Source organism: Motacilla alba, chromosome 1 (genome assembly GCF_015832195.1).
Source record: "Motacilla alba alba isolate MOTALB_02 chromosome 1, Motacilla_alba_V1.0_pri, whole genome shotgun sequence".
Taxonomy (NCBI): Eukaryota; Metazoa; Chordata; class Aves; order Passeriformes; family Motacillidae; genus Motacilla; species Motacilla alba.
Window position 1 is genome coordinate 64,655,237 of NC_052016.1, and position 26,014 is coordinate 64,681,250.

At 40.0% G+C, this 26,014-nt stretch overlaps 1 protein-coding gene across 10 annotated transcripts in view; it reads left to right on the forward strand.

Annotated features, from left to right (window-relative positions):
- Positions 1-24,628, forward strand: part of ENOX1 (ecto-NOX disulfide-thiol exchanger 1) — a 353,080-nt gene extending 328,452 nt beyond the window's left edge. For 8 of the 10 annotated variants that reach the window (XM_038138455.1, XM_038138526.1, XM_038138537.1 and 5 more), the window contains 4 exons: positions 1,991-2,047; positions 17,492-17,594; positions 20,565-20,650; positions 23,677-23,814. In XM_038138455.1, coding sequence (XP_037994383.1) covers positions 1,991-2,047; positions 17,492-17,594; positions 20,565-20,650; positions 23,677-23,808 — 378 coding nt within the window. In that variant the 3' untranslated portion in view covers positions 23,809-23,814. Of the gene's footprint in view, positions 1-1,990; positions 2,048-17,491; positions 17,595-20,564; positions 20,651-23,676 lie in introns of all 10 variants that reach the window. The other 2 variants (XM_038138516.1, XM_038138544.1) reach the window with 2 other exon arrangements.
- The last annotated feature ends 1,386 nt before the right edge of the window (positions 24,629-26,014 follow it).

A 26,014-nucleotide genomic window follows, 5' to 3' on the forward strand; every position in this document is an offset into this window, starting at 1 on the left:
AGTGCCAGGGTGATAATGGAGGGAAACCTTGGCACAGAGAAAGCCTGCAAGACCAAAGTGGGCTGCAGGCCGAGCCCAGTCTCCCATCAAACCTACGTGTGGCTGATGGGGATGTGGCATGTCACCAGAAGAGCATTTTGCCAGGGAGCCACAGTCACCAAGGGGAGATGGCATTGTGTAAACCAAGAAAGGGAAAGGCAAAGTGTAAGCGCTGAACTGTATTCCTTGAGCACTCAGGACACTCTCATCAGCATGCAGAACAGTTTCACAAAACTGAGCATGTTCTCCTGACCTCATATTCAGATGAGTAACTTGGCTGAACCCAACAGGACTGCTTATAATGGGTGAATTTCTATAATGAAGAGTTGGCAGAATCAGGAAACAGATCTTCTTGTCACACTGTGATCCATAAATACTTAATTCTGGTGCTTGTCTGGAAGTAGCCATCTCAGCTCATTCCTACCAGCTATCCTCACAGTGAAGTGGTTCCACAGGATGGTTATTTTTTCAGAGTAGGGAAAACATGTAGCATTCATTGGAAATGCACCACCCTGCTGTCAGTATAAATTGCAGTCTTCTTGAGGCTTTTGAAAGATGAGCTTCAGTGAATTGAACCAGGAGACCTGATGATTTTGCAGTCCCCAGATATCCTTTGTACTACTTTATCAGGAAGTGTTGCTCTCTTCCCTCTCCATGAAGACTGGTTTAGTGGCTTGAGCAGCAGTTTCTGAATTGATGCAGTTCACAGCCCTGCATAATAAGGTACAAACAGACCATGGCCTGCTTACCTTAAGTGTCAGATTGGAAACTGAACAGCTGGGAGCTGAATCACACTCGGTTCAGCTGTTGTTGCCACGTAGCAAAAATATGATGGAGGTAACCAAACCCCTAGGATTGTAGTCCACCAACACTTCTGAGTCAGACACTAATCAATACACATTAGTGTTCCATTTCATCAGGATTTTAGAACTGTTGCAAATCAGAGCCAGAGCTGTAGAATCAACAGTTACATCAAACCCAGTTTCTTTGGTAAAAAAGATGGAATTCAAAGGACAGTTGTGTTTATTGTTCCCCATCCATCTCCTCTTCCTCCATCCCCCTTCTCCACATGATATCTATTGTGAATTAAATTACAATAAAAGCATGTCTTTTCAGAGCTTAACCTAAAGAGCAAATGATTCTGTGAGTTTCATTTAAGTGTACAAACCTCTATGGCTTATAGGCTCAGGAGAGCTGCGGTCTCCTCTTTGCTCTGTTTGCTCAATCACAGGATGAACGACAGCATATTTCACTGTGGCTCAAGATGTGAGCTAGGACTTTCCTTAAATCTCCCGAGAGTGATCTTTACAATTCCCAATGTAATCCTGGATTTTTCCCTTAAAAGCTAATTCAGGAGGGAAAAAAAAGTTTTTGTTCAGGTCATATATTTGCAGTGTCCCCTCAGTTTTTCCTGCCACTGGTTAAATAAAAGAGCTGTTCTTCACTTCCCCTCCTTTTCCATCATACCCAGAAGCCATGTCAGTTATCTAGGTACGTTGTCAGGAAGACAATGTATAGTAGCACTTCGGCATCTTACCTCAAAATATATCTTTCAAAAGTAATCATTGGCAAAACACTATTTAGCTAGTGGCAACTTGCAAATATTGTAAAGTTTAAATTAATAGCAACAACAGTGGGAAATTAAATTGTTTATTATTCTTGAGAGAGAAATCTGTGTACCTTTTATGCCTTGAAACTACTTTCTAATCTTATTATTTTAAAAATAATGACCCAGTCCTATTATTTTTCTTTTTTTGCCAACCTATCAAGCCTTAAGTATGTTGGTTTCAAAATGGTTTGAGCAAAAACTCATTAGAATTATATGCTCCATCTGTTTTTCTCATTGGAAGCTTTATAAAAGGCTCCTTCAAATAAATCAAAGATAACTGTGTAAAATACTGAAGTAATGTGCTTGTTTTGTTCTGTTTTGGTTTTTTTTCACTCTTTGCAGTTAAAAAGCGCCAAGGAATTAGCAGAAATCAATGGGCATGATGAATCTCAAGCAAATGTAGGTACATTTGTCTATGTGTAGATTTAGTACATGTATGTGTATGGTCTCAAATTTACTGTGTATATCTTAAAGCTGATAGAATGGCTGAATGATTTGCACATCAAGTTTGAAGTGTCTGGGTTTTTTCTTGAAGCCACAGGTTCAAATCCCAGCAAACTTCATTCAAGGTAGATAAATTGGGTTCCATGCAATTTACTTTGTAGGATTTATTTGGATGAGACTTTAACAACCAGTGTCCTACTTGCTCTACGTGGGTGTTAAAGATACCATGGAAACGACTGCAAAAGAAATGCTTTTTCTTAGTGTCCTGTCCAGGATTAGTCAAGCTACAAAGTTACACCATTTGTCTCTGTGGCTGCCACCTTGCAGCTGGGCAAGCCTGGCCGTATTTCAGTTCAGAGTGAGGTGGTTCGTATATGTGTATAATTTTGAAACAGTTAATTTTCACAAGAGGACTAAATTAATTCACTGAATCATTATTTAGTCCAAAAACATTAAAGGACTCTTAAGGACATGTTTTTAAAAACCTGCTGCCAAAAAAAAAAAAAAAAAGCTTCTATTATTTCCTTAATGATTGCCATCAAAACAGCAATTTCCATAAAGGGGGAAGAGAAAAAAAAAAAAGGAAAAGTTTCCTGCTATGTTTGTCATCCAAACCGTGCAGTCTTTGTCATAAACATATGAATATTAAAACAAATTATATACAATATCTTCCTCCTGGCCAAGTGAACTAGCAACAGTTTAAACACTAATATGTTTTAACTTCTCTTTTAGTCCATGTGTTGTCTAATGGCTCAGTCAGGAAAACAGTTTTATCTTAAACCTGAATGGAAGGCTCAAGTTTTGTGAACCGCTTTTTTTTATAAGGAAATGTTGTCCTCGTTTTTTTAAGCCTTTCCTAAATCTCATTCATTGTGATCCGTTTCCGCAGTGAAGTCGATAGAGCCTCGTTGCTCTCAGCGTTTGGACAGGAGACATTCAATATTGTCTGATAGCTCCAACAAATCTGCAGCTGCAGTCTGTCTGCACAGCATCCCATGGCCCCTTTGAAAGATTCTGTTTGCAAACCAAAAATACATTAATCCAATGATGATCTTGAAATACTTGCATGTGCTAGCTAAAAAATGGTCATTGTACAATAAATAGCTGATAGCAGGTTTCCCAAAGGAAATCCTAGAAGAATATCTACATGTAAGTCTTATAAACTCTCTAAAAGAACTTTCTTCCTCACCAAAAATATGGATGAAACAATGTTTTGCAGTATTGAAATGTTTTAAAGGGAAATTACCTGAAAGCTTCAAGCTGTACTATTTCGGCTCATATGTAACTGGATAAACAGAAGTGCTTAAGAGTTTTGTATTTATATAATATAGAGGTTTAAATAGCATTAAAAGGAAACATTTCAGTTGTGTAAAGAGAGTGTTTTGGTGCACAATTCCAAGATATCTAAAACAAAATATTTCTGAATCTTTGGTTAATAGCAAATTTTTCAAAATGTAATATATTGGTCCAGTTTGTAATTGTACAAGTTCTCAGATGCCTGAATTTTCCACAGGATAGAAACTCTATTTTCTTCCCCTCTTTTCCATGAGCTTTTCCCCTTCTGATCTCATAGCAATATATGACTCTTAAGAAAAGAAGTCAATACCTAGATTAATGTCAAAGAGGGAAACCAGATAGTTACTATTATTGAGTCACAGTCACAGCCATGTATTCAACAATAATACCACCATGGAATCAGAGAAAGCATAGCAGTACAAATAGAAATAGAGAAATAGAGGGAAAGAACTGATGTTAAAACATTTGCTACGATAACGAACTTTGTAAAATGGAAGCCAAAGTGCCTTTTAAACAATTGTCATTTATATCAAATATGTAGCACTCAGGTGTTGTGCCTTGCAGATTGTCTCCACATATATTCTCAGCAGACTCCGTGGGTTTTGCCCCTGGCCACTGTGCAAATCAGGGATGATCAAAGAGAAGAAGGCTTGGTGGCTCCTACGTGGTTCTTAGTGAACTGTGATGCATATAATTGGATTAGGACATATTTGTTACAGATGACAGGTTAAATTCAGCAAATTAAATACCTCTACATGCCGAGCAATAGTGGGAGGTGTTGGTAAGGAAAAATGGCAACGTATGCCTGTACACTGAACACACAATCTTATCTTCACACTGTGGCATCTTCAGATTACTTACTCTGCAGAAAATTAGGCTCCTAGAAAGGACAGAAGAAACTTTAGGCACAGTACATACGCATCAAGAAAGCCCATACTGTAACCTGAAAGATTACTTTCTTCACTCAGGATTTTTCCTGCTTCCACTAGTCTGCATCATCTTTTACATTAGAAAATGATGTTATTTAAAATAAAATGTGAAAATATTTTTCTTAGCAAAAGCAGATACAAAAGCAGATGTATATACTTAGACCTATCCTGGTCTTCTACATACTTATTATGTGAGACCATCCTGAAAGGGAGACAAGGATCTTGACATCTTTGGAAAAAGAAAAACTTCCCTCCTGAAGTAATTTGTAGGTGCCCAACCTACAAACTCACCTTCATTTTTTTTTTCTCCTGTTTTCACTGGAAAATTAACTAAGTTGACTAAGAAGCTGGAGCAATTGCAATGTCACATTCCCTGCATGTCAGTTCACACACAAGCCTATGGGGGTGGGGTAGACCAAAATTTTAGTGTATTGCCAGTACATCTGCTATTTCCAGAAAGCAAAACCATCTTACAAGGTTCTCTACAGAGTCATAAGGGTGTTTCATGAGTGATTTGCCAGGTACATGCAGTAATATTTGTTATGGCTGTTGACATTTCCCAGCTATGCTCTGTGTCAGAAAAGGCCAAATGTCGGGCTTAGGCAGTACACAAAACCCAAGATTCTGGTCTGGTGTTAACAGAGACTTCAACAGCCAGCACTGCCAGAGGTGCTGTCACTGAGTGCTCACTTCCATCAGTCCTGTGCTTTGGAAGAGATCAGTCTTTGCTTCTAATCTGACTCCCTTTTCATTTCCTCTTCATTGCTGCATATAATGGTATTTCATTCACATCTCTGTCTTAACTGAAGTGAAAATAGTGACCAATGGACAATCATAATTTCAGATATAATCCTCTTCAAGGATGTTCCCAGATTCTGGGACCTGAATACTCCCAAGATGAAAAATATAATCCTGCTTGGGAGCTGTGCTTGAGACCATTTTGCAAACTGAAAATGCTAATCACATGTTTTGTGACTAACTCTACAAAGACAATTTATTCTTCTACTCTTCCTGTAAGTTCAGTGGCTTTCTGTGAAGCCCCTAGTACATAAATAATTTTGTGTTTTGATCAAAGATCTCCTTCTGCTCATTGCTGAATTCAGTAAAGATATGGCACTGCATGCAAATACAGTGAATACATCCCTGGTTTGGAGGTCAGAAAGTTGACATCCATAGTATCCCTCTACTGTACATGGAGAAAGGAAGATTTCTTTTTATACAAGTCTCATTTTAGAGTTACTCAGTGATCTTCCAGGAGTTTGTTGCTCTCCCTTGTCACCTATCTGCCTTCCTTAGATGGCAGCTGTAACTCCTACCCTTTGTAAAAGTGCTGTAAAATTGTAATCAAGAGTATCAGTTTGCCACATTCAGACCAAAGCAAGACATGGTTAATGGTCACAGAAGCATTTTGAATTCTGATTGCAATTTCATAGCAAAGTTCTGACATTGTTGAAGTCACTAAAGAAATTCCCATCAGGTTAAAAAGTCGGAATTTTGCCAAAAGACTTTAAGGGTTACCTCATTATCACCAAGACATAATAAAATTAATATATTTGAGAGGGTGAAACTGATTTCACCACAAGAGGTTTTTTTACCAGCTTTTTGTTCTGTTTGAGTTTTGTTGTTTGAACAAAGTACTGACTGTGACCACATTCACTTGTCTGCCTCCAGTTAGTGTCTCCCACAGCTTGGACGCAATGTTCTGTGGGTTTTTCTCCAGACACAAAATCAATCATATTAAGTAGGGATGCATTTTTCCATTTGAATGCTTGAAGCTGTTGTCAGAGCATGTCTTGAGTAGAACCAAGCATCTTACATTTAATGTTGATTCTTCCTTTCATTTTTGTCTTTTGTATTTGCTTTTGAAGCCATTTACAAACGATCCCTGACTCCGAGAAGGGAGGATGTATCACTGTATTGCACACTTTATACTACACTGACAGTGATCATATTCCTAACTATGCCCTAGATTTCTCTTTTCATACAGTAGGTTAATCACTGATGATCTTCATCAAAGAAAAGATGGTTCTTAAGTAAGACTTACTTTTGCCACAAGTTGGGCAAAGATTAAAAAAGCTAACCCTGTTCAACTTTTGGAAAAGTCTGCAATTCCATCAAACTCATCAGTGTTCACTTCTTTTAATTCCCTATTCAAAGCTTTAATTTAGGCACTCAAAGGTGCCTGGGGTGAATGTCTTATATTAGTGTATGTGTTAGTACACATATGCCATTTGCGTGGCAGCTCCACTTAGTGTGGCATCATCACATAGAGCCAGGTGAGATGGAAAGAGCCCTGAACGAGGGAGAGGAGTAGGAGCTAGAAGAGTGCAAAATCATCCTGGTAGTTTGGGAATGTGTGACAGAAGTTGGTCATCTTCAGTGATGAAGATCCCAAATGATTGCTGATTCTTCTGCTTCACTTCCTTGTGCGTGCTACAGTCATTTCCTAGTTATCCCACTCTTCAAAAGTCTTGCTCTTCCAGAACAGCACAGGCTTGCAATAAAAAATGTGCTCAAAATGGCTTATATAAGAGCAATTTGAGCCTAAAGTTACAGGCCAGAAAACCCCAGTGCCGGCCTTGCACATGTCAGGAATTGTCTGTTGATCTCCTATCTGAGCTTCCCAGGTTTGTAAGCTGTGAACCTTTGCCTCAGCAAACTGATGTTAGTCACTGAGTACCTTCCTTGGGCCCCCCTCAATGAGGTCCTCTGGCCTTGCAGAAGGCATTTCTGGAGCACGTGGATGTGATTGGGCACTGCAGAAACTGAGGTGATGACACCTGGGTGCTTTAGAGGATAAAGAAAGGGGCCTGGTGGCCTCTCCATACCCATGAGCTCAAGGCTGACATTCCCTGTAGGGAATGCCAGAAGTTGGGGTTTGTCTCTCTGCCACACCTGAGAAGAAAAGAGCCCCAACTATAGACACACTACAGCCCCTTTTGCTGTAATTTCTCTCTTCTGCAAGGGTGTAAAGAGAGCAGGCAGGAATAATGGAGAGTGCAGGATGAGGACAGCTCCTTGAGAAGAGAGGAGTGGGGTTTAGTTTCTTGTCATGGGTCTATTGTGTCATTAGGAGAAGGTGCAAGGACCTCTAGGTGCAAAGCCCCTGATTGGATTGGAGCTGCCAAGGGGGCTTTAGAGAGACACATTTACTGTCTGGATTCAGGTTCTTCTGTCCTGTTGGGGCTAGTACCAGGGCATGAGGAGTGGCTGTGCCTCTTTCTACTCCCCAGCTTTTCCATTCCAGATATTTATTTGTAGCCCTTCCATCACTCATTTCTTCTCATTTCCTTCCATTTGAGGCACATGGAGCATGATAGATTCAAGCAGCTCTGACCATTCACAGCTCAGCAGCTTTCCTACTTACTGCGACAGGCATGAAGAATGACCACCTCCTGAATTCAATACCATGAGCCCTGAAAAGTAGCAGGAGTTTAACGGGCTGTTTAGGATGTTATCAAAGAGCCCACTCAGGCTTCAGAAGTTCTTTTACACTGGTAGATCAAATCTTCCCAAGTTCCCCCCTTTGCCACCCCAGCCCTGGTTTGCCATTTTCAGAAGACAGCGAGAGTTTCATTAGCATGGTACAGATGTCTCTGCTGGCTAAATCAGAGTCTCTGAGATTCCAGCCATGATTAAACCCTACAGGGAGCAAACAGGGAGCAGACCAAGGTATATTCTGACACAGAATGTGCTGCCTGAAGTGGCTCTGGGGTCTAGCTATAACCCCTTTGTTAATGTGCAGCAAGAAATCACACCACTTCTCTTGTCCCTAATTAAGAGTGTCAGAGTGACTTGGCTTTTGATTGCAGTGAATTCTGATCATCTGAGGGAGGAGAAAGAGAGCTCTGAGACACAATGATAAAACCCATTCAGCCACCCACTCAGCAAATCACAAAAGTTTTTTATACTTTAAATTTCATATGAGCTCCACAGGGAGACAGATCTTCAGTGCCCAGAGCTACCTGACATTTTAATAATATCTGATCATTATATGGAGCCTTTCATCCCAAAGCATTTTCCCCGAGTATTTATACTGCACACGTATACAGGAGTCATCCTGTCATTTCTAGTGAGGAATAACATTCAGCCTTATACATATGCAGCTGTGGGCTTAACCCACACAGTGTGCAAGGCAGATTGGCTTGTCAGAGCACTCAGGCTCCCCCGCAACCACCTGAAGCCACCTCTGCTTCAGCCACAAACCTGCTGCTGCAGTCCTGGGGGCGTACACCACACTCACACGCCTTCCTACTGGCTTTCAAGGAATAGACAGCAAAAAATGTGACAGAAGTGAGAAAGGAACTTCAATATTCCCAAGAGCTACTCTTCATAGAGTGGTTTTCATTTGAAAGGGCTTTAAGGACCATCTAGTTCCAACTCCCTGCCATGGGCAGAGATAGCTTTCACTAGACTAGGTTGCTCAAAGCCCCATCCAGCCTGGCCTGGAACACTTCCAGGAATGGGGCATCTAGAACTTCTCTGGACAACCTATGCCAGTGTCTCACCACCCTCACAGTAAAGAATTTCTTCCTTGAATCTGATCTGAACCTGCCATGTAGTGTAAAGCCATTTCTACTTGTCCTGTTCTAACATGGCTTTGTAAAAAAGTCCCTTTCCAGCTCTCTTGCAGCTCCCTTTAGGTATGTGAAGATACTCTAAGGTATCTCCTTAAAACCTTCTCCAGGCTGAGCAACCCCAACTGTCCTATCCTCACAGGAGAGTTGCTCCAGCGCTTTTATCATCTTCATGACCCTCCTCTGACATTGCTCCAACAGGTCCCTGTCCTTCCTATGTTAGGAGACCCAGAGCTGGATGCAGCACTGCAGGTGGGGTCTCACCAGAGCAGAGCAGAGCAGAGAGGCAGAATCCCCTGGACACTCTTCTTTTGATGCAGCCCAGGATACAATTGGTTTTCTGGGCTGTAAGTTCACATTGCTGGGTCATTTTGAACTTCTCATCAAATGGTATTCCCAGTCAGTCTAAGGAACCTCAGAAAGAGTTTGTCATCCTGATCAAGATCCACTCCAAAGGAATAAGAACTCCAAAGTGTTTAAGTAGTTTTCGCATTTTCGGATGTGGAGATTCCTAAATTGAATATCTTTCAAATACAAAACCACGAAGAAAATCATTCACTCTCATAAGACATTTAAGGTTGGTTTTCCCTGACTGTTACTTGTTTTTATTTCAACAAAGTAATTTTCAAAACTTCTACAAGTCTCAGAAGGGAAACAAACTGCCTTTGTTTTCCCTCTCTCCCTTTTAAACTTTTCTTTTCAAATTGCATAATTCTAGAGGAGATTGCAAGAGCAATATTTGTTCTAAAGACCATTTCAAGGGGTTTTCACAAATTCTAAATCTCAAGTAAACATGAAGTACCTCCTCCTCATTGACTTCAGCAGAGCTGGTGGGCAAGTGATGCTTTCATTCAGCCAGCCATTGGTTTGCTGCAATTCCCTAAAACAAAGTGTGCAAAATGACAATTACCTTTTATCTTGCAAAGCAACCACCTTCACATCACATAAAACATCTGTGTTAAGTCATCAGGAACCTACACATAAATCCAGCTTTAGAAAATGAAACAACCTGATCATACTTTTGAAAATGAGCATGAAGTAACTTTCCTATTAGTCATCCATATTTTGCATATGTACATTCCCGTAAAATAAATGTGCTCAAATACAATGAAAAAATATAAAGAGATAATTTCAATGAGAAAAGCATTTTCAGATCATTGCTAGTTGCCTAAAACTCAGCAGGTGAAAGTTACGTTAGTAAAAGCTTTATAATGAAAAAGCTGAAAGCATCTCTCTGGCAAATGGATCAGAAAAATAGGATGTCAAGAGCACCATAATACAATTAATCTTCACTCCTGAAAATGCTTCTATTATGTGGGATAAATCAGATAAACATACCTTAGATCCATCCATTTGAAGTTTTTCATTCTCAAGGTCTTACATTCACAGCTCTAATTTGTCTACATTGCTGTTCGTATAATTTTAATGCCAGATAATTTTTCAAGTTTTCAACTGTTTATTTGTTAATACTGGTGCACTCTTAAATTTACAAAAACAGTAAATACTATATTAGTGTGTTTGAAAAGTAAATTTCTATATGAGTGTGCTTTAAAAGTAATTGCAATTTGGTGTTTCTGACAAAACAAACACTGACTTCTTGCATAGAACAAAATAAGTTACCAAGTTTAGGCTTGATTTGAATGAAATTATGAAACCTGGTGTCTATAATAGACCAGTCATATTCACCAGCAGTACATCATATGGTAAATATGTCCTACTGCATTGCTAGGTAGGTAGTGGAAGGAGAAGGATCTTGTAAGACCCTGGAAAAAAAAAACACAGAAAAGCAAGGTTTTTTTTTTAATGAATTTTTGACCTGGTGCTAACTCTAACAGTGGCACTAGGTACTTGTGAGAGCTCTGATTTTGGGCAGATGGTTGGATGCCTCATTCCTTGCCTTATTCTTTTCACATGTGATGCACCACTGCAAATTTTTACTGAGTTTTTTTAAACTGAGTTATCCCAGTACAAATAGAAAAGGCCAAGAAGCCTCTCTGCATAGTGTGTCACAAGGCCATTTAACTTAGTGCTTTTCTAAAATCAATTCTTAGGCTGTGAGGAGCCAGGACCATGTAAAATATGAGCTTTCTAGGAAGTAGTTAATTCACCAGCACAAGATAATTCATTTGAAGCAACAAAAGAATGATATTAATCAAAATTGCGAGCAATTTTCTAGTCAGAGTATTTTTAGAGGAGTAGTCAGCAGAGAGTCAGAAACAGTCACTGAAGAGGACAGACTGAGAGAAGAGCTATGTAAAATACACAATATTTTTTTAAGTTAGGACAGTTTTAAGTTACTTTCAGAGTTCAGATACTCAACCAAATTTTCACACATCACATCACAACACAGTGTGTAGCCGATGAAGGGGAAAAAGTTCCATTAAAGACGTTTGGCCCAAACCAAGTATTACTGGTTTTGGGAGATGCTGAATCCTGGAAGCCTGACAGAGGCAAGGTGGTCATATCTCCATGGAATGAATCTGCAGCTACACTGAGCACATATTCCTCACAGGTGTGTGGAAAAACACAATCTACAACACATGCATCAGATGAGTCCATCTATACACACGTGGCCAGCCCCACAGATCAGCACAAACTCAGCATAAACATGAACAGCACTGAGGTACACAAATAGGTAAAGGTCCAATAGTGGGAAATACATCTGCAGACTTACACATATATAAAATGTGAATCCCTCCAGAAACTGGACTTTGACTCTCAGACCGTCCCATAACTGGCTCTTCCACACACACATATACACAAACACACACACAGAGTAGTCATTTAGCCATTCCCCAGACTCCATGGTGTCCCCAGTTGGTGGCTTGGATGGCCAGGTCTCTCTAACTGCAGCACCCCAGGCTGCAGTGACTCTCTGATTGCTGATCCCACTCCAGCTGCTCTGCTCAGATGCCTTCACGGGCCCCCATGCACACATGACAGAGTCCCTCACCCAGGAAAAGAGAAACTAGTTTAGTGAGTTTTATACACTGATCAGGGCCTGGCATGGATACTGACCAGCAACCTGGTTACATACAACCACTCCCTTTTATCCCCTCCCAAACTGCCATGATCCTTTCTTTTCCTGCTACTTCTTCCCCTGCTGAGGACCTCAGCTAGGTTTTGTATAACCCCATAATGCTCTGTTCCTACATCCCATAACAAGTCCCAAATTCCTACAAGCAATGCTCCCTCAGCCTGTAGGATGTTTCAGAGAGGTGGACTGATGTCATGTTTGGCCCCTGGGGCTGATACTTTCCTGTGACAGCCCTGGGAGGATCTGTCTCAGGGGACTCTGCTTTCTCGGATTAGGTTATCACATTTTCCCTGTCTGTAATGGTTCCTCTGTACTCCCTTGTGCTTGTAGAAACAAGACTTGAATCACAGGTATCACAAGGATGGAGCAAGTGATGGTGGTTGGAAAATCCCTTCTGCAGGGGACAGAGGCACCCCTCTGTTGATAAGGGTGCAGGACTGGGATGTTGCAGAGAAACTGCTGAGCCACTGGATTGCTACCTTTCTGTTGCACATTCACGTGCCCTGACACTGCAGCTGATCCTGCTCTGAGCAGAAGGTTGGACTAGAGATCTCCCAAGGTCATCTGCCTGATTTTGTGACGCTGTGATCATCTGAGTCACAATCACTGCCTGTGAGTGTACTCATGCATTGCCACATTTGCAAGGAAATTTGATTTAAGTTAAATTTAAATAAGCTGTAGCTTAGTTCAACTTGGATTGAATAATTTTGAATTCACCATGGATAAGAACATAGACAAGGACAGTAGCCCATTCTCAACTGACAACCATGCTAAACTGTCAAAAGTTCTCCTGTACCTCAACCTTGCATGTCCCCATAAATTTAAGATGCCTGACTTGATGTGCATTGAAAGTATTGCAAGACTTCCATTCACTTGATTGGTTATTGAATAATGCTCCACTCAGGTTAAAACTGCAAGATTCAATTTTCAGATGTAGTTCTGAAGTACATTTAAAGAAAGACTAGCACAGCGAACCCATCTATGCCAGACCACAGGAGGTTCACAGACAAATGCAAATCAATTAAATATGTACAGTTCTTCATGCTGCAGACCAGTTTCTACCCAAGTTTGCAGTCAAACCTGCCTGGTCCTCAATAAGCAGTTTGGGCAAACTCACCTGAAATCCAAGCCCAGTTCTGTGTGCTCAGAGCAGGCACACATATGCCTTTCAATACCTTATAGGCTGTGGATTTGGTATCCAGTGTGCGTGGCTCTTTCTTCTATCAGAATTTTTAAATTACCTTTTATTTCCAAGCTTACAGCATCTCTCTGGCCTGCTGTTAATAGTCTGCAAGATTTTTGCTTATGTTTCAGATATATGGTTTTTTTCTCCTCCTACTCATTTTCTCTCATAAATCCCCTGGCTGATGAGAAAGTGTTGTGTATCCCTTACATCTAACAACATTCAGCAGTTGCTCTGTTTTGCCTGCTGTGACAAACATCAAGTCTTTCCTTTTTCTGCCACTGTTTTAATGCCTCAGACAATTGGCTTTGTACCTATAATAAAAATGCAAACTTTTCCAGAGTCTGCTAGGTTTATGGGATTTTTACTGGGCCTTTCAGAAGACACAATATTATTTTTAATCCCTCACCACACAATTCTTCAGAATTCCATAAACTACAACAAAGAAAATGAGGTCTTTGAAGACAGTATGCAAGCAGTCATCATTCCCAGTAGATTCAAAGATAATTATCAAATACTTGGGTGAATTATGAAAACCAAACTTCTCTCCCCCCTTACAGCCAGGCTTTATACATCCTTGTGCAAAACTGCCATGTATGACTCTCCACAGCTATCAGCTCTGTGCCAATGGTGGTGTCAGAGATCTGCTTGTGGAAATTAATAGTCCATAGGATAAAATTGTCATTTCCTGTCCTCTGTTTCATCCAGCAAGTTCTCCTGAAAGTTTTCCAGAAAAACTCTCTCTCTGTTTCTCCCTCCCTGGTTCAAATGCAGGGAGCCCTGAATGAAAATGCTGGTCCCAAGGGATATTCTACAGAACCATAGGGATTTCAATCCCACGAGGCAAATTCATGTCTTTTCATCATCTGCTGATGGATTAAAGTGTCATTTGCAAGAAAAAGCTCTAAGCTGGCAATGGTGAGAGCATCACCACAGAATGGTTACATTCATACTGTGCAGCTTTGGAGCTGTCATCATCAAATTGGTCCTCCTCATTTTCCAGTACCTGACATAATTTGTGAATAATAAATAGGACCAGGTCCCTAATGATCTCCAGGTGTGATTTAACCTGGATTAAGCCTTTCACACACAGTGTTTAGTTCTTGCAAGGTCATTTCATTTCTAATAAGTACCAGTTTGCACATGCTCAGCTGTGTTCTTGTCCTTTAATGCAGTAACTGACAGATGGTAGCAAAATATTCCTATTATAATGAAACCTGCTGAAGGAAACTGCTTAGGGCCTCAGAAAATATAATTTGCCAAATAAAGAATGGTCTCCAGGAAAGAAAGGAAATACTGTAATGCAGTATATATTAAAAAATTTTCCTCAGGCATCTGGTGATCAGTGGCTTTTTCTCACGTCAGAGAGGCGACCTAACTGTTTTTTTCCAATTATTTATTGCCTCATTCACCTTTGTACTCTTAAAAGTCTTGTTTCTGTGGGTTGACATATGTAGTGCCTCTAAAAAAGTGTAAATTAACTGCATGAGGATTTGTTGTAAAGGTTTCATAGGTACCAGATTTGTATCTGCAGCATGCTGTCAGATTCTTAAGGTTTTCACTTATGCTATAATTAGCCCAGTTTCTGGGTGAATTTCACACCCATTTTTTAGACCCAATTATGCCATTTCTCTTAAACCACTATTAATTCCTAGCAGCGTTGCTACTGAATTCTGATTTACTTTATGTGACTATGCACACCCTGTATTTTCTCATGGCCTGTGCAAACTTCTTTTGGCAGCTGAATACATCAGAGTGATCTAATTTATTCTCTTCTGTGAGGCAGGTAGCATTGAATGACAGAAACCTCTCATTTTAAAGCCTCCAAGAACCTGCAACTTTCTTCTAAAGCCAATGGTTTGCTGGGTATCTAGCTTTGCTACTCATTTCCTCAGGCTTACCCATAAAAATTTTTTTACTCTTTTATCCTCTGTTCCAACATACAGCTAAGGAAGACTTGATGTGACTTCCTTTAGCATCCATTTACACTGTCCTATAAATCATACAAAACGTTCTGCACAGGCTCAAATCTAGGCATTAAATGAGAATCCATCTGTTTCTTGCTCCCAATGGGATTATAGTTTCTTTCTCTGCATCACTGCTTGACAAAGCTTCTAATCCCACCTGAAACTGCGAGTGTGCTGTGTTTGGGGCCTGTTATATCAAATACACATCTCTCTGCTCCCACCTTCCCCCTCAGGAATTGCTATTTTTAGACTGCTTTTCCATCTCTGATGAAGTCAAAGTTGCATCTTAACCTATACAAGCTCTGGTGGCATATGCTGCTCTGCTTTTCTGCTGCAGTATCACAAAATCTGTCATCCAGCTCTGTTCTGATCTGTAACCCCCTTGTCATTACTGCCCTCTTGGAGAAATTCACACCTTTTATTTCAGTTTCTTGACAGGGTTTCCTTTCACTGCTTTTGGTTGTCATGGCCGGCCGTACATCAGGATTTGCATTAGTCTTTGGCTGTGCCAGGAGGGGAATCAACAGTGCTGGACAATTTAGAGCATGCTGCTGCTGCTGTAATGTGCCTTGTGCATTACAACACTACAGGAGTGTTAATGTCAAGGTGATGTAACTGCCAGAGCACCCAGGAGCACCCTTGTTTTCAGAGGGGATCACTGCCAACTCTTGAACTGCAGACTCCCAAGACTAAAATACGCAACTAAAAAGTTCTTTGATCTCTACTAACTAAAAAGCCAGCAAAGGCTGACATGTGCATAACTGCACATAGATGTGTGGCCAGGAGAAACGCCTCAGCTGGCCACTGGAACTGCCACAAACCCCACATGACCCAATGGACCTCACGCCTCGTTTGGCCTGTCAGAGCCCCTTGTTGCTGGGGCCTGGGGGTGCACATGTGCATGTATGACACTTACGTGCACATGGAGTTCCTTGACTGACACATGGCAGCTTGTTCTTCCTTGTGACACAAAGGAGCACTTGTAGCCACGAGGCACCTGAGCCATCAGGCAGCTGCCCCTGGGAGCAGGCCTATGAAGAGCACACACTACATCACAGAGGGGTTTTGGCTTATGTTGTTTGTAGTTTTTTTTTTTCTTTTTCAATTAAAAATGAGGAAGCGTGTGACTCTTTTTACCACTCTCACAGACTGTGAAGCCTTTAGTCATCCATAAAGAGGCACATTTGACATACTTTGGAGTTTATGCCTTTTTTTAGCATGGATTATTCACACCTTAAGGAATGTCTCAAAGCAACCCAAGCCCAGTGTCCCTCTTCTATTGCCAAAAATCCTTGCCAAAAGTTTTGGAGCAAGGCATCACCATGGGTATATCCTAAATGAGCCACATCATTATACCAAATAGTACATATTTGCTTGCATTTAAGGCTGCCCAGTCCCACACGACCTTCAGCAGCTTACCTTGGCTCTCAAACAGAACAAGAACACCATTCCTTCAAAGTCTCACCTCATACCACCGTGTCTCCAGCACCATGCTCTCTGCCTCCAGGGTTTTACATGGAGCTGCTGAGCATTTCCCAGAGCAGATGCAGCAGTGTGAGTCACTGCCTCACCGAGGAACAGTCATTGCTCATTGGCTGCTCCATGGAAACAGCCCATGGATATGCTTGTATATCCTACAATACACACCAAGGTCACTTGGATGCCCTGGAAATAATTTATTTACTTCATCTATGCTCAGTCACACAATTGCCTGGGTACTTCTGATGGGGCATCTGCTATGTGATCTCTCAGATGAAATTTAGGTGGTTCAGGCCAAAAAAAGAGCTCTGAGTAGGAGCCTTGACTTGTTTGCCTTTCAGGTTGTTGCTCTTTCAGTCCTTAAAACAAGACAGCTTTATGCAAACCACCTGTTAGGAATGGTCTTCCTGAAATGTGCCAACCCCCAAAACATGCCTGAGAGTTGTTTGGGATGGGCCAATGCCATGTCAGGCACTGGTTGGAGAGTGTAACAGGGCAGAGGGTTGTGCTCTAGTAGCTAGAAATGTTGTTAGTTACTGCTGAATTTACTCTTATGGCTGTAGCTGAATGTCTCCATCCATGTTCCCTGGAGGCGGTCTTGGTTTACAGCTTTAATAGCTACAAAATGTGAGTTTTCTGACCATCCCCACGCTTTATGGCACAATCTCTCCAGCTGTTATAATGAAGAAGCACTAGCAACAAAGTTATTACTTGTTGCTCAAGCAAAATTTCTCATCTTGGCAGCACTTGGCATAAACATAGTTCAAAATGTGTCTTAATATTCTGCAAACAAATCAATTATTTATAATTGTCTTGTCTTTAGATGTGAATTAAAGTAATTTTTTTATATATAATTGAAAGGAAGCAGACAAGTTAATTTGAGGTAAATGAAATCTACATGACCACCTGTTTGTTTTTTTAAACTTTATAGGAAATCAATGTATTGACAGTAGCACTGGTCAACCAGGACAGAGAAAAAAACTCAGAGAAACGAAGCCCAGGTCTAAAATCAGAGAAGGAGGCACTATTAATAGGTAAGAAAACCCCAAAGAAGATTTTTGAGAACAAAATGCCTTCTAACAGGTTTCTGTTTTGCATATATGTTTACACACATCTTTGTGCTAATACAAGTAAAAAAGAAAAAAAATTAAATTTTTTTTATATGGGTTCAGAATGGGTTTTAGTAAGAGAAATCCTAAAATACAACTGAACTTTGCCTTTCTGAAAAATTCTGCAGTTTAATTTAAAGGATTTCAGGTATGAAGAAAATTGCAGAATCTGCAGTTAGACTTGAAGCATGAATGTATGATGACTTTATTTACATCAAGATTTAGCAGGCCAGAGTTGTATAGCTTGTTATATGATTATTAGACAAACTGGTGAAGGAGAAGGGGATGGAAATAATATTAGTAAACTACCAAGCAAACAATACCTCTACTACATGTATTAAGCAAGCCAGATTAATGCCTTTGACATTAGGTGAGGGAATTAGCAATATGAATATTTATAAAGAATACCACAAGGACTGTCATACCCTTTACCTAGAATAATTTTTTTAAAATAAACTCTTAAATAGTGCCTAAAGCTAAAGCTTATAGACAGTGGGGCAGCTAACTGGCATTTAGCCGCACAGAACTGGCTGTAGCCATGCCACCCTTGGAGGGAACATGCCCTATTTAGACCCACGTATATTTTGCATTTGGTTTCAGTGGGGTAGGTTTCATGGAGCATGAAGGCCCACATTCCAAAGTGTACCCCATGGCACGGCAACAGAAATGTTGACCTGAAAGAACAAGTTTAATTTCTTTGTTTTGGTCTTTTCCCAAATCAGTGGTATCCTGATAAATGATAGTTCCAAAACTACCTTAGTTTGTTTAAATGCAACTCATTTTCATCACCTAGACACCAGGAAGATTGCTGGCTTATTGCTGAGGCACAGATTCAGCAATTCACAAGTTCAGTTCAGACCAAAGAGGTCATTTAAAAGTGAAGAATATATCTAAACATTCAAAGTGCTTAGTACACAAACACCCTGTGATTAGTGAGATGCAAAACAGTGGGATGTACAGAAATGTATGACTTGATTGAATTCTGCTTGTTATAATTAAATCTAAAACTTTTAATTGCAGGGGCAGTACTTGATCTTTTCAAAGTTCATTCTGTGAGAAAGACAGCAAGCATGGGATTTAAAGAACAGAATAACAAACTTTTTTTCTAGGTCACTCACTATTTGACTGTAACAAACGGTGGCAGTGTCCCAAAGTGGGTCCCGGACATCTGCTGTTCAGTGGCACACTCAGATAAACAGAATAACCTCAGTTAAGATATTACTGGTCATAATACCCCCACAACTGACTCACTGTTACAGTCCAAAGATAAAAGACTCCTCAAGACAGATTTCATGTTATCTCTTCCTCTGAGGCATGATCAAATGTGGCAAGGGAGAAATAGTCCTTGCCTCCATCCATTCACTAAGTTTTTCTGTATTTTAAAAAATGCAGTGTTGTCTTAGAGGAAAAGAGCATAAAAGAAAAAAAATCATGGAACTCCAGTCAATAACTAGAAAATATTGACAAATTACTTATTATTTACATTATTCAAAAGAGCTGGCTTTGAATGTCCTGAATTGACAAGCCTCAGGAACCGCATAACAGATGCAACGACACTGGTAAAACGCGATTTGAGTACAAATTGGATTTCCAGTCATCTCATCCAAGTGTGATGGTCTTGACTTCTGCTTCTAGAACTCTTTTGTGGTTACCTGTAGTCACCCACAGCACAAAGAAGGTCACTGCTGCTAGTACTTGCTGTAGTAAAAAATTTATTACATGCCACTCCTTATGCAGGACCAGAAGTTTGTAAATGCTGTTTGAAAAGTGGAGGAGGAAAAAAGGTGTTCTTTGCAAAGCCAGTCTGAAATGTGTTAAATATTGCTTATCAGTTTTAACCACGGCCAGTACTTGGGGAAAAACGAAATCCAAGATTATCCTAATTCATTCAGCATCAAGAAAGCAGTATGGCCTGCAGTACACAAGATACAGTGACCCATTTTTGTCATTTGTAAGCATTTTTAATCCTGGTGTTTATGATTTAAGTATAAGAAACTTCCCCTAGGGTGGTTCAGCTAAGAAGCCCATCCAAAGAGAGTGGAAAATATTTGTTCTGATTCTTACAGTTCAGCTCTCCCCAAACAGCAAGTAACACACATGCCATTTTGTATTTTCACTGTTTGCTTAGAAGAAGAGAAATTGGATAGGGCTTTTAATAGCAATACTGATGCCCCAAATCTTGTTTTCTCTGGTCATCATTATTAATGCTGTCACTTGATTTTCACTGCAGAAAAAAATCTATAGACTTAGACCCTGACTCCTAAGCCACTTTTAATTCCCATACTCCCATACCTTTTATAATCATCCTGAAACAACAATGAAGGTAGACAAACCATGCTCTCTCTTAAGAAAAAGTAAATAAGCAAATATGTCATAAAGCATTTGTGTTTTCTTCAGCAGCAGTTAGGGGTAATACAGATTAAATACTTTTCATAACCAGCATCTGCATAATTACTAGAAAAATTTGAGGGAGTGAGGGTTCTGACACAATTGTATGAAACATTTTCACAACAGAGAATCCAGTGAAGAGGAAAAAAACAATAATTTTACCATTACAATATCCACAATTTTATATTGGTAAATCAAGCATAAAATTAGTAGTTGAAATGCTCCCAGCAAGGCTTTGTTTAGAAATTTCTTTATTCATCAGTACATTATCTTGGTCACTTACTTGCTAACTGCTGTCATTCCTAAAGATGAGCTATTGTATTTAGCACGTTACTATGACTGTATTAAAAATGTGCTGGTGTATGTTTATTGGGTTGTGCAAGGAAAATAAGAGTCATAATTCATACTGAAAAACCTGTAAGAACAGACTCTCCAGAATTATTTTGCCTATTATAATGATACAGTGTCTGAAGTAATTTTAACACTTTGTGTCTGTTTTTAATGCAGGTATCATATCCACATTTCTTCACGTCCACCCTTTTGGAGCCAATATAGAGTATCTTTGGTCTTATATGCAGCAGTTGGACTCTAGGGTAAAGAAAATTTAATCAAAATCTATTTTCTCTTTAGAAATATTGTATTATTCTTTACTGCAGGTTAAACTCTTCATGCATTTCCATTAGAAAGATAATGGGATATGGGGCTTGGGGGTTTGCAGTCTTTATTCACTTGCAAATTACAGTGCACATGCTTGTGTTGAGATCTTTGCCTCAAACTGCTTAGCTATCCTTTGTGGCATAGAAGAGCAAAGCTCTAAATGGCAAAGACTAGCAGCTGATTTTAAGACACATGATTCTGAAATATAGCTGCAGAGAAAAGAAGAAGAACAAGAGGCAGGTGTGGCCATGGCCATCACACTGTGCAGTTTTTGGAGATGGCCCTTTATTCTTTGAAAAGCTGTAAGTTGTATGTCACACTGAACCTTTATGACCACAGGAATGGACCATGTTTCATGTCCTTTGTCTCCATGTGGGAGCAGACACAACCACATAAAGGAATTGGGTGTACTAATTTCAGTGAAGCTGCGGCCAAGACAAAAGTGAGGCAAACACAAAACAGGGTGCAAAGTGTTTAATGCATCAGTTCGTACAGTCTGCAGTCAATAAATACCTGTAGGATAAGACTCTTTGACTTAACTTTTTAATATCTGCTGTAGAATGAGATGAAATCAAGCCCCTAAATGGGCCTATTCCTCTGCACTGAATATTAAGCAAGTCAGAAGGTGAGAAGCTCAAGTGTGAAATGATCAGGTGAATGGTACTCCAAGCACTAAGCAGCAGCTTAGCAGATGCAGGGATCACTCTGTGGCCAGCCACAGCTCTGTCCTATGTCTGCCAATACCTGGATGATGGTGCTTTGTGTTGCCAGATCTTGAAACACAACTCCTTTGATCCTGGTAATGTTTTGTTCCTGAACAGCCCCCTCAGCCCATAGCTAAGATCAGCCTCTCACTGCTTTGGTGAGCTGCTTCATGCTTCTGGATGATCCTGGATCTCTCCTCTGTTTCTATGAAAAAGTGTAGAGCTAAAAGCAGAGGAGATCCTGAACTAGAAGCTCACTGGAATTACAGCAGGCTGCATTGATGAGTGAAGAAGGATGATGAATTTGTTAGGCACTGCCTTCAGGCCATGGCAGCTCAGATTTGCTAGTGCTTTGCAGTCCACTGCCACCCACAGTGAAAGGCAGTAGGGGATGGGGATGGGAGAAAAAGGTGAGAAACTGGTGAATTTCAATTTTTTTTAATGTCTGGTTTTATCAAGACCTGATGAATCCAGAGCTTCACACCTCCAACCATTCTTCTGCTTCTCTGTGCCCCTGCTACACATGCACTTTGCTTAGTCTTGTGTTGCATCACCCAGTCTGTCCAATCTCCTCAGTTATCTTTCAAGTCCTTCCTTGACATGGCATTTGTCTAAGTTTCAACTGCTTTTTCCCCTGGATGACCTCTCCAGCTCTGTATCTCTTGAGTGATGACAGCAGTCATCCAAAATATGGACTCTATGGGCTCCAACCCTGCTGCTCATTGCTTCTCCCTAGTGAGCTCTTCAGCATTCTCACTCTGCACTGCTGTGGTCCCTTCTTGTGCATGGCTGTGGGCTCTGCTCTTGAGTTTTTGCTCACGCGAGTAACAAGTGGGCTTCTGTGAGGCAGCCAGGGTCAAGCTCTTGACTTGCAAACGGAGCCTTCAAGAAAGGAGCATTGTCTGCCATCTCTGCAGCTACCTCTGGACCTACCTACTGCATAATAAACACAAGCTGCAAAATTTGACCTCGTTGGTTTATTTTGGAAGCAACTGCTTGTAGAAACAAATTACTTTTTAATAGCGCGATCCAGAGATGCAATCTCAGAGATGAATTTCAATTACTTTCCATGGTTAGCCTGTCATTCCTCGCCTGAACAGGAATGATAAGGTCAGCATACCCATGTGGGCTGAGGGCTCAGTACGGAGCTCAGATACATTGCACAAAAGTAACCAGACACCCACTGCTGCCATGTGAGTACTTAAAAGATGGATTGGATCATGCTGAGGCTTTAGACTGCCTCCAACACTGAGTTTTGGTGCCACCTTTAACAAATAATTTAATCTTTCTGCTGCGCTAACCTCTACAGAAAAATAAGAGGCAATAGATATTTTCTCACCTCCCTTGGGTGTAGTGAAGTATCATTAGCACATTTTATGTTTATGTACTGTTTTAAAAAGGAAAGGTTTCTTCATGGAAGGTTTCTACTAGTATGAATAAGCAGAAATATCATTATTTCCAGATAAGCCTTTCAAGCCATGGAGATATACCTGTGGATAACAGGCAGCACCCATGGATTTCTTTGCTGTTCCTTTCATGACCACCACTTTAGAAGCAGTAGTATAAAATGGCTCATATTCCATGATTGTTCATTTCTTGACTTCCCTACTGATTATACCAGGAAGGCTGCCTTTGTGAAAGTGTTTTCTGTAATGAGAGCATCTTGCCTATTAGGAAGGTGAGCAGTCATTAAGGTTTCAAAATGATAAAAACATTCTGAGCAATGCAGAACCGGGAGCTTTACTGCTTAATTATCTGGGGCTGCTGAACTGGGTAAGACTGAGGGAAGATAGCTCCATGGATAGTCAGCCTTCAGTAGCAACAGGGAGCTGATTAAAATCTTTTTGGAAGAGGAAAACCAATGAAATGGGAGAAGAGTTCAAAACCACGTGGGCTGAGAAGAAGAATGAGATCCCATCTGCTTCCTCCTCCTCACAAGAGCACCCATGACTGTAGTTTTTAGATGGACTCCATGCCACACTGTGGCCACAGCCCCAGCATGGCAGTTGTCATTGCTTTACGGGGGATGCTTTACAGGCATCTACAAGAGCAAAATCATTCCTTCAAGGAATCTGCACTTGTTTTGGAGTCTGGAAAGTCATATCAGGCCAAGATTAAAAAAAAAATAATGGTTAGCTGTTTTCATATGGCCTGGATTCTTCTCCCCAACACCCCTATTATATCTGCTCTTAATGTTTCCTCTTTACAAGCTACAGGGCAGCTTTCTCACTTTAATTTTACCTTTGTTTCTTTCTCAGATCTCTGCAAATGAGATAGAAATGCTTTTGATGAGACTGCCACGCATGTTTAAACAAGAATTCACTGGTGTAGGAGCAACACTGGAAAAGAGGTGGAAGTTTTGTGCCTTTGAAGGAATTAAAACTATCTGACTGTGACTAGTAATGAAGCTATGCAGAAGAAGAATTCCTAGAGCATGGCAGGGTTATAAAGTATTAAAGTAAGAAATTTGGGTTTGGGCACATAGTAGTATGTTTTCAAAGTTATCCAAGCCTAATTTTAGTTACATTTGTGACGTTCTCTTGTGAGTGGAAATGTAGTTGTGCACCAGTTCCTAAAATAAAATAAAATTTTAAAAAAAGTTTCAAAATGTGACAGATTGTTTCCTATGAAAACTGAAGAAAGATACCACAGTCATAATGATTTCAAAATACTACATGTCCAACATCTAAGAAAAGCTCATTGAGCAAACAGTTAAGGAGAAAGATTGCCCGGTTATGGTCGCTAACTACAGCGATTTATATGTGATATGTAATAGAACTCATTAAGTTTTGTTATAGAAAGTTCTTCCTGTTTGGTAAGAGAATTGAGTAATTTTACAGTGAGGAAAAGCATACCAAAAGAAAACTTGAAGATGTGTCTGAAGTTATTGTATTTTGTAAATTAAGTTATATGCTGTACCAGGGATTTTTGCCTTATTGAAAGAGGCCTGAAAATGTGATTGGAGTCCTCAAGAATGCTTTATCAAGAATATTATTTTTCTAATGTAACTATTCTCCATTACAAGTTCTTTTAACATGGATTGCATATCAATTTTCATAAACATGTAAATAAGGAGGAAACCAGTGTTACTGTATTGTATTTGGTATGTAACATTCAGGTTTATGCATCAAAATAAATATTCAGTTGCATTACTGTTACAAATTTTATAGCAGATATATTAATTTTTATCAATAAATATGACTTCTACCATATTGTTTGCGTAAGTATTTCTTCTGACCTTATTGAATTTTAATTGATCCAGCAAGAGTCTCCTGGAACATCTCTCCCCTACCTGAACTATTAATTGCAGATAACTTTGTTAAATGAATTATAAATCAAAAAAGAGCTTGCAATATTAGCTAAGATTAAAATACTGATAGAGAACGTAGCAGCATTGACCTTTGATTTTATTTTTCAACGAGCAGATGGGTGAAAAATGAACACGTTCAAATTTCCTGTTTTCATTGTTGTGCTGGGTAAGAACTGCTGTGGGTAGGAAACAGCAGACCCCTCTTTGCCACACCCCTGTGCAGGCAGAGGAGCCAGTCACGAGAGACCTGGTCCTATGAAGTGGGGCACCAACAGTGGGAAATACAGAAAACTGAAACAGATGCAGGGAGTCTCCAGATACATGTCAGAGTGAGGTTTCACTCAGGTCCTTCAATAAACAGCAATTAGTGTCAAATGCATTTAGTAGTGAAGGGACTCTCCAACGTGGCTTTTGGTGATTGGTACTTCAGGACCTATTTCTCTTCTTGCATCTACCTGGAGTATAGAAATATTAAATGAAATGCTAATTGTGTACAAAATGGGAAAAGAAAGAGGCTTAGCAGGTCTATTATGGAAAAAAATATGCTTTCAGGCAGTACACACAAAATTTTAAAAATCAAGTACATCTCAATTATGGTTGCTATAGAACCTGTGATAAGCTACTCAGGTGAAACTAGTAATTATATGCCAGTTATGTTAATGAAAATTAACTAGTTTAATCCAAGTAATAACTCTTTCCTCTCTTGAGATCATACAGTTTCATGAATAATTCTGACATAAATGTGTTAGGTCTGACAGCTTGTATTTAGGTACTGTAACATAAATGCGTATGGATGCCACTTAGGCTGGGTGAGGAAACTTTCACCTCAGCATACTCCATGCCATACTTATTCATTATATTCTGTCCTTCCTTTCCTTGTCCTTCCTCCCTTTTTTCCCTTTAGATCATGGTCTCTCTCACAAAACAACTTCAAATCCAGACAGTCAGAAAACATTTATTTTACAGAACCTTGTAACTTAATCACTATATTTGTTTTGCATATATTTTTCTTCTTCCAATTCTTCATGGGGTTTTCTTGTCAGTCTAGACCATCAGAGCTTTAGACTGGTACATTTTTAGTCCTTGTGTAGTATCAGCTAAAAGGGAATCTTGTTCACTGGCTTTTAGATACTGCCAAAGAAGATCTAAACTTTCAGTATGAGTAGCATGTAGGCATCCTGTAATATTATAATGTATCAGCTGAGAACTTGAAATCCAGGAAGATCCTCAATGAGTATTGGGTGGGGCCCAAGAACTAGTTTAAACTTTGTGTGCTTTGGGGCAAA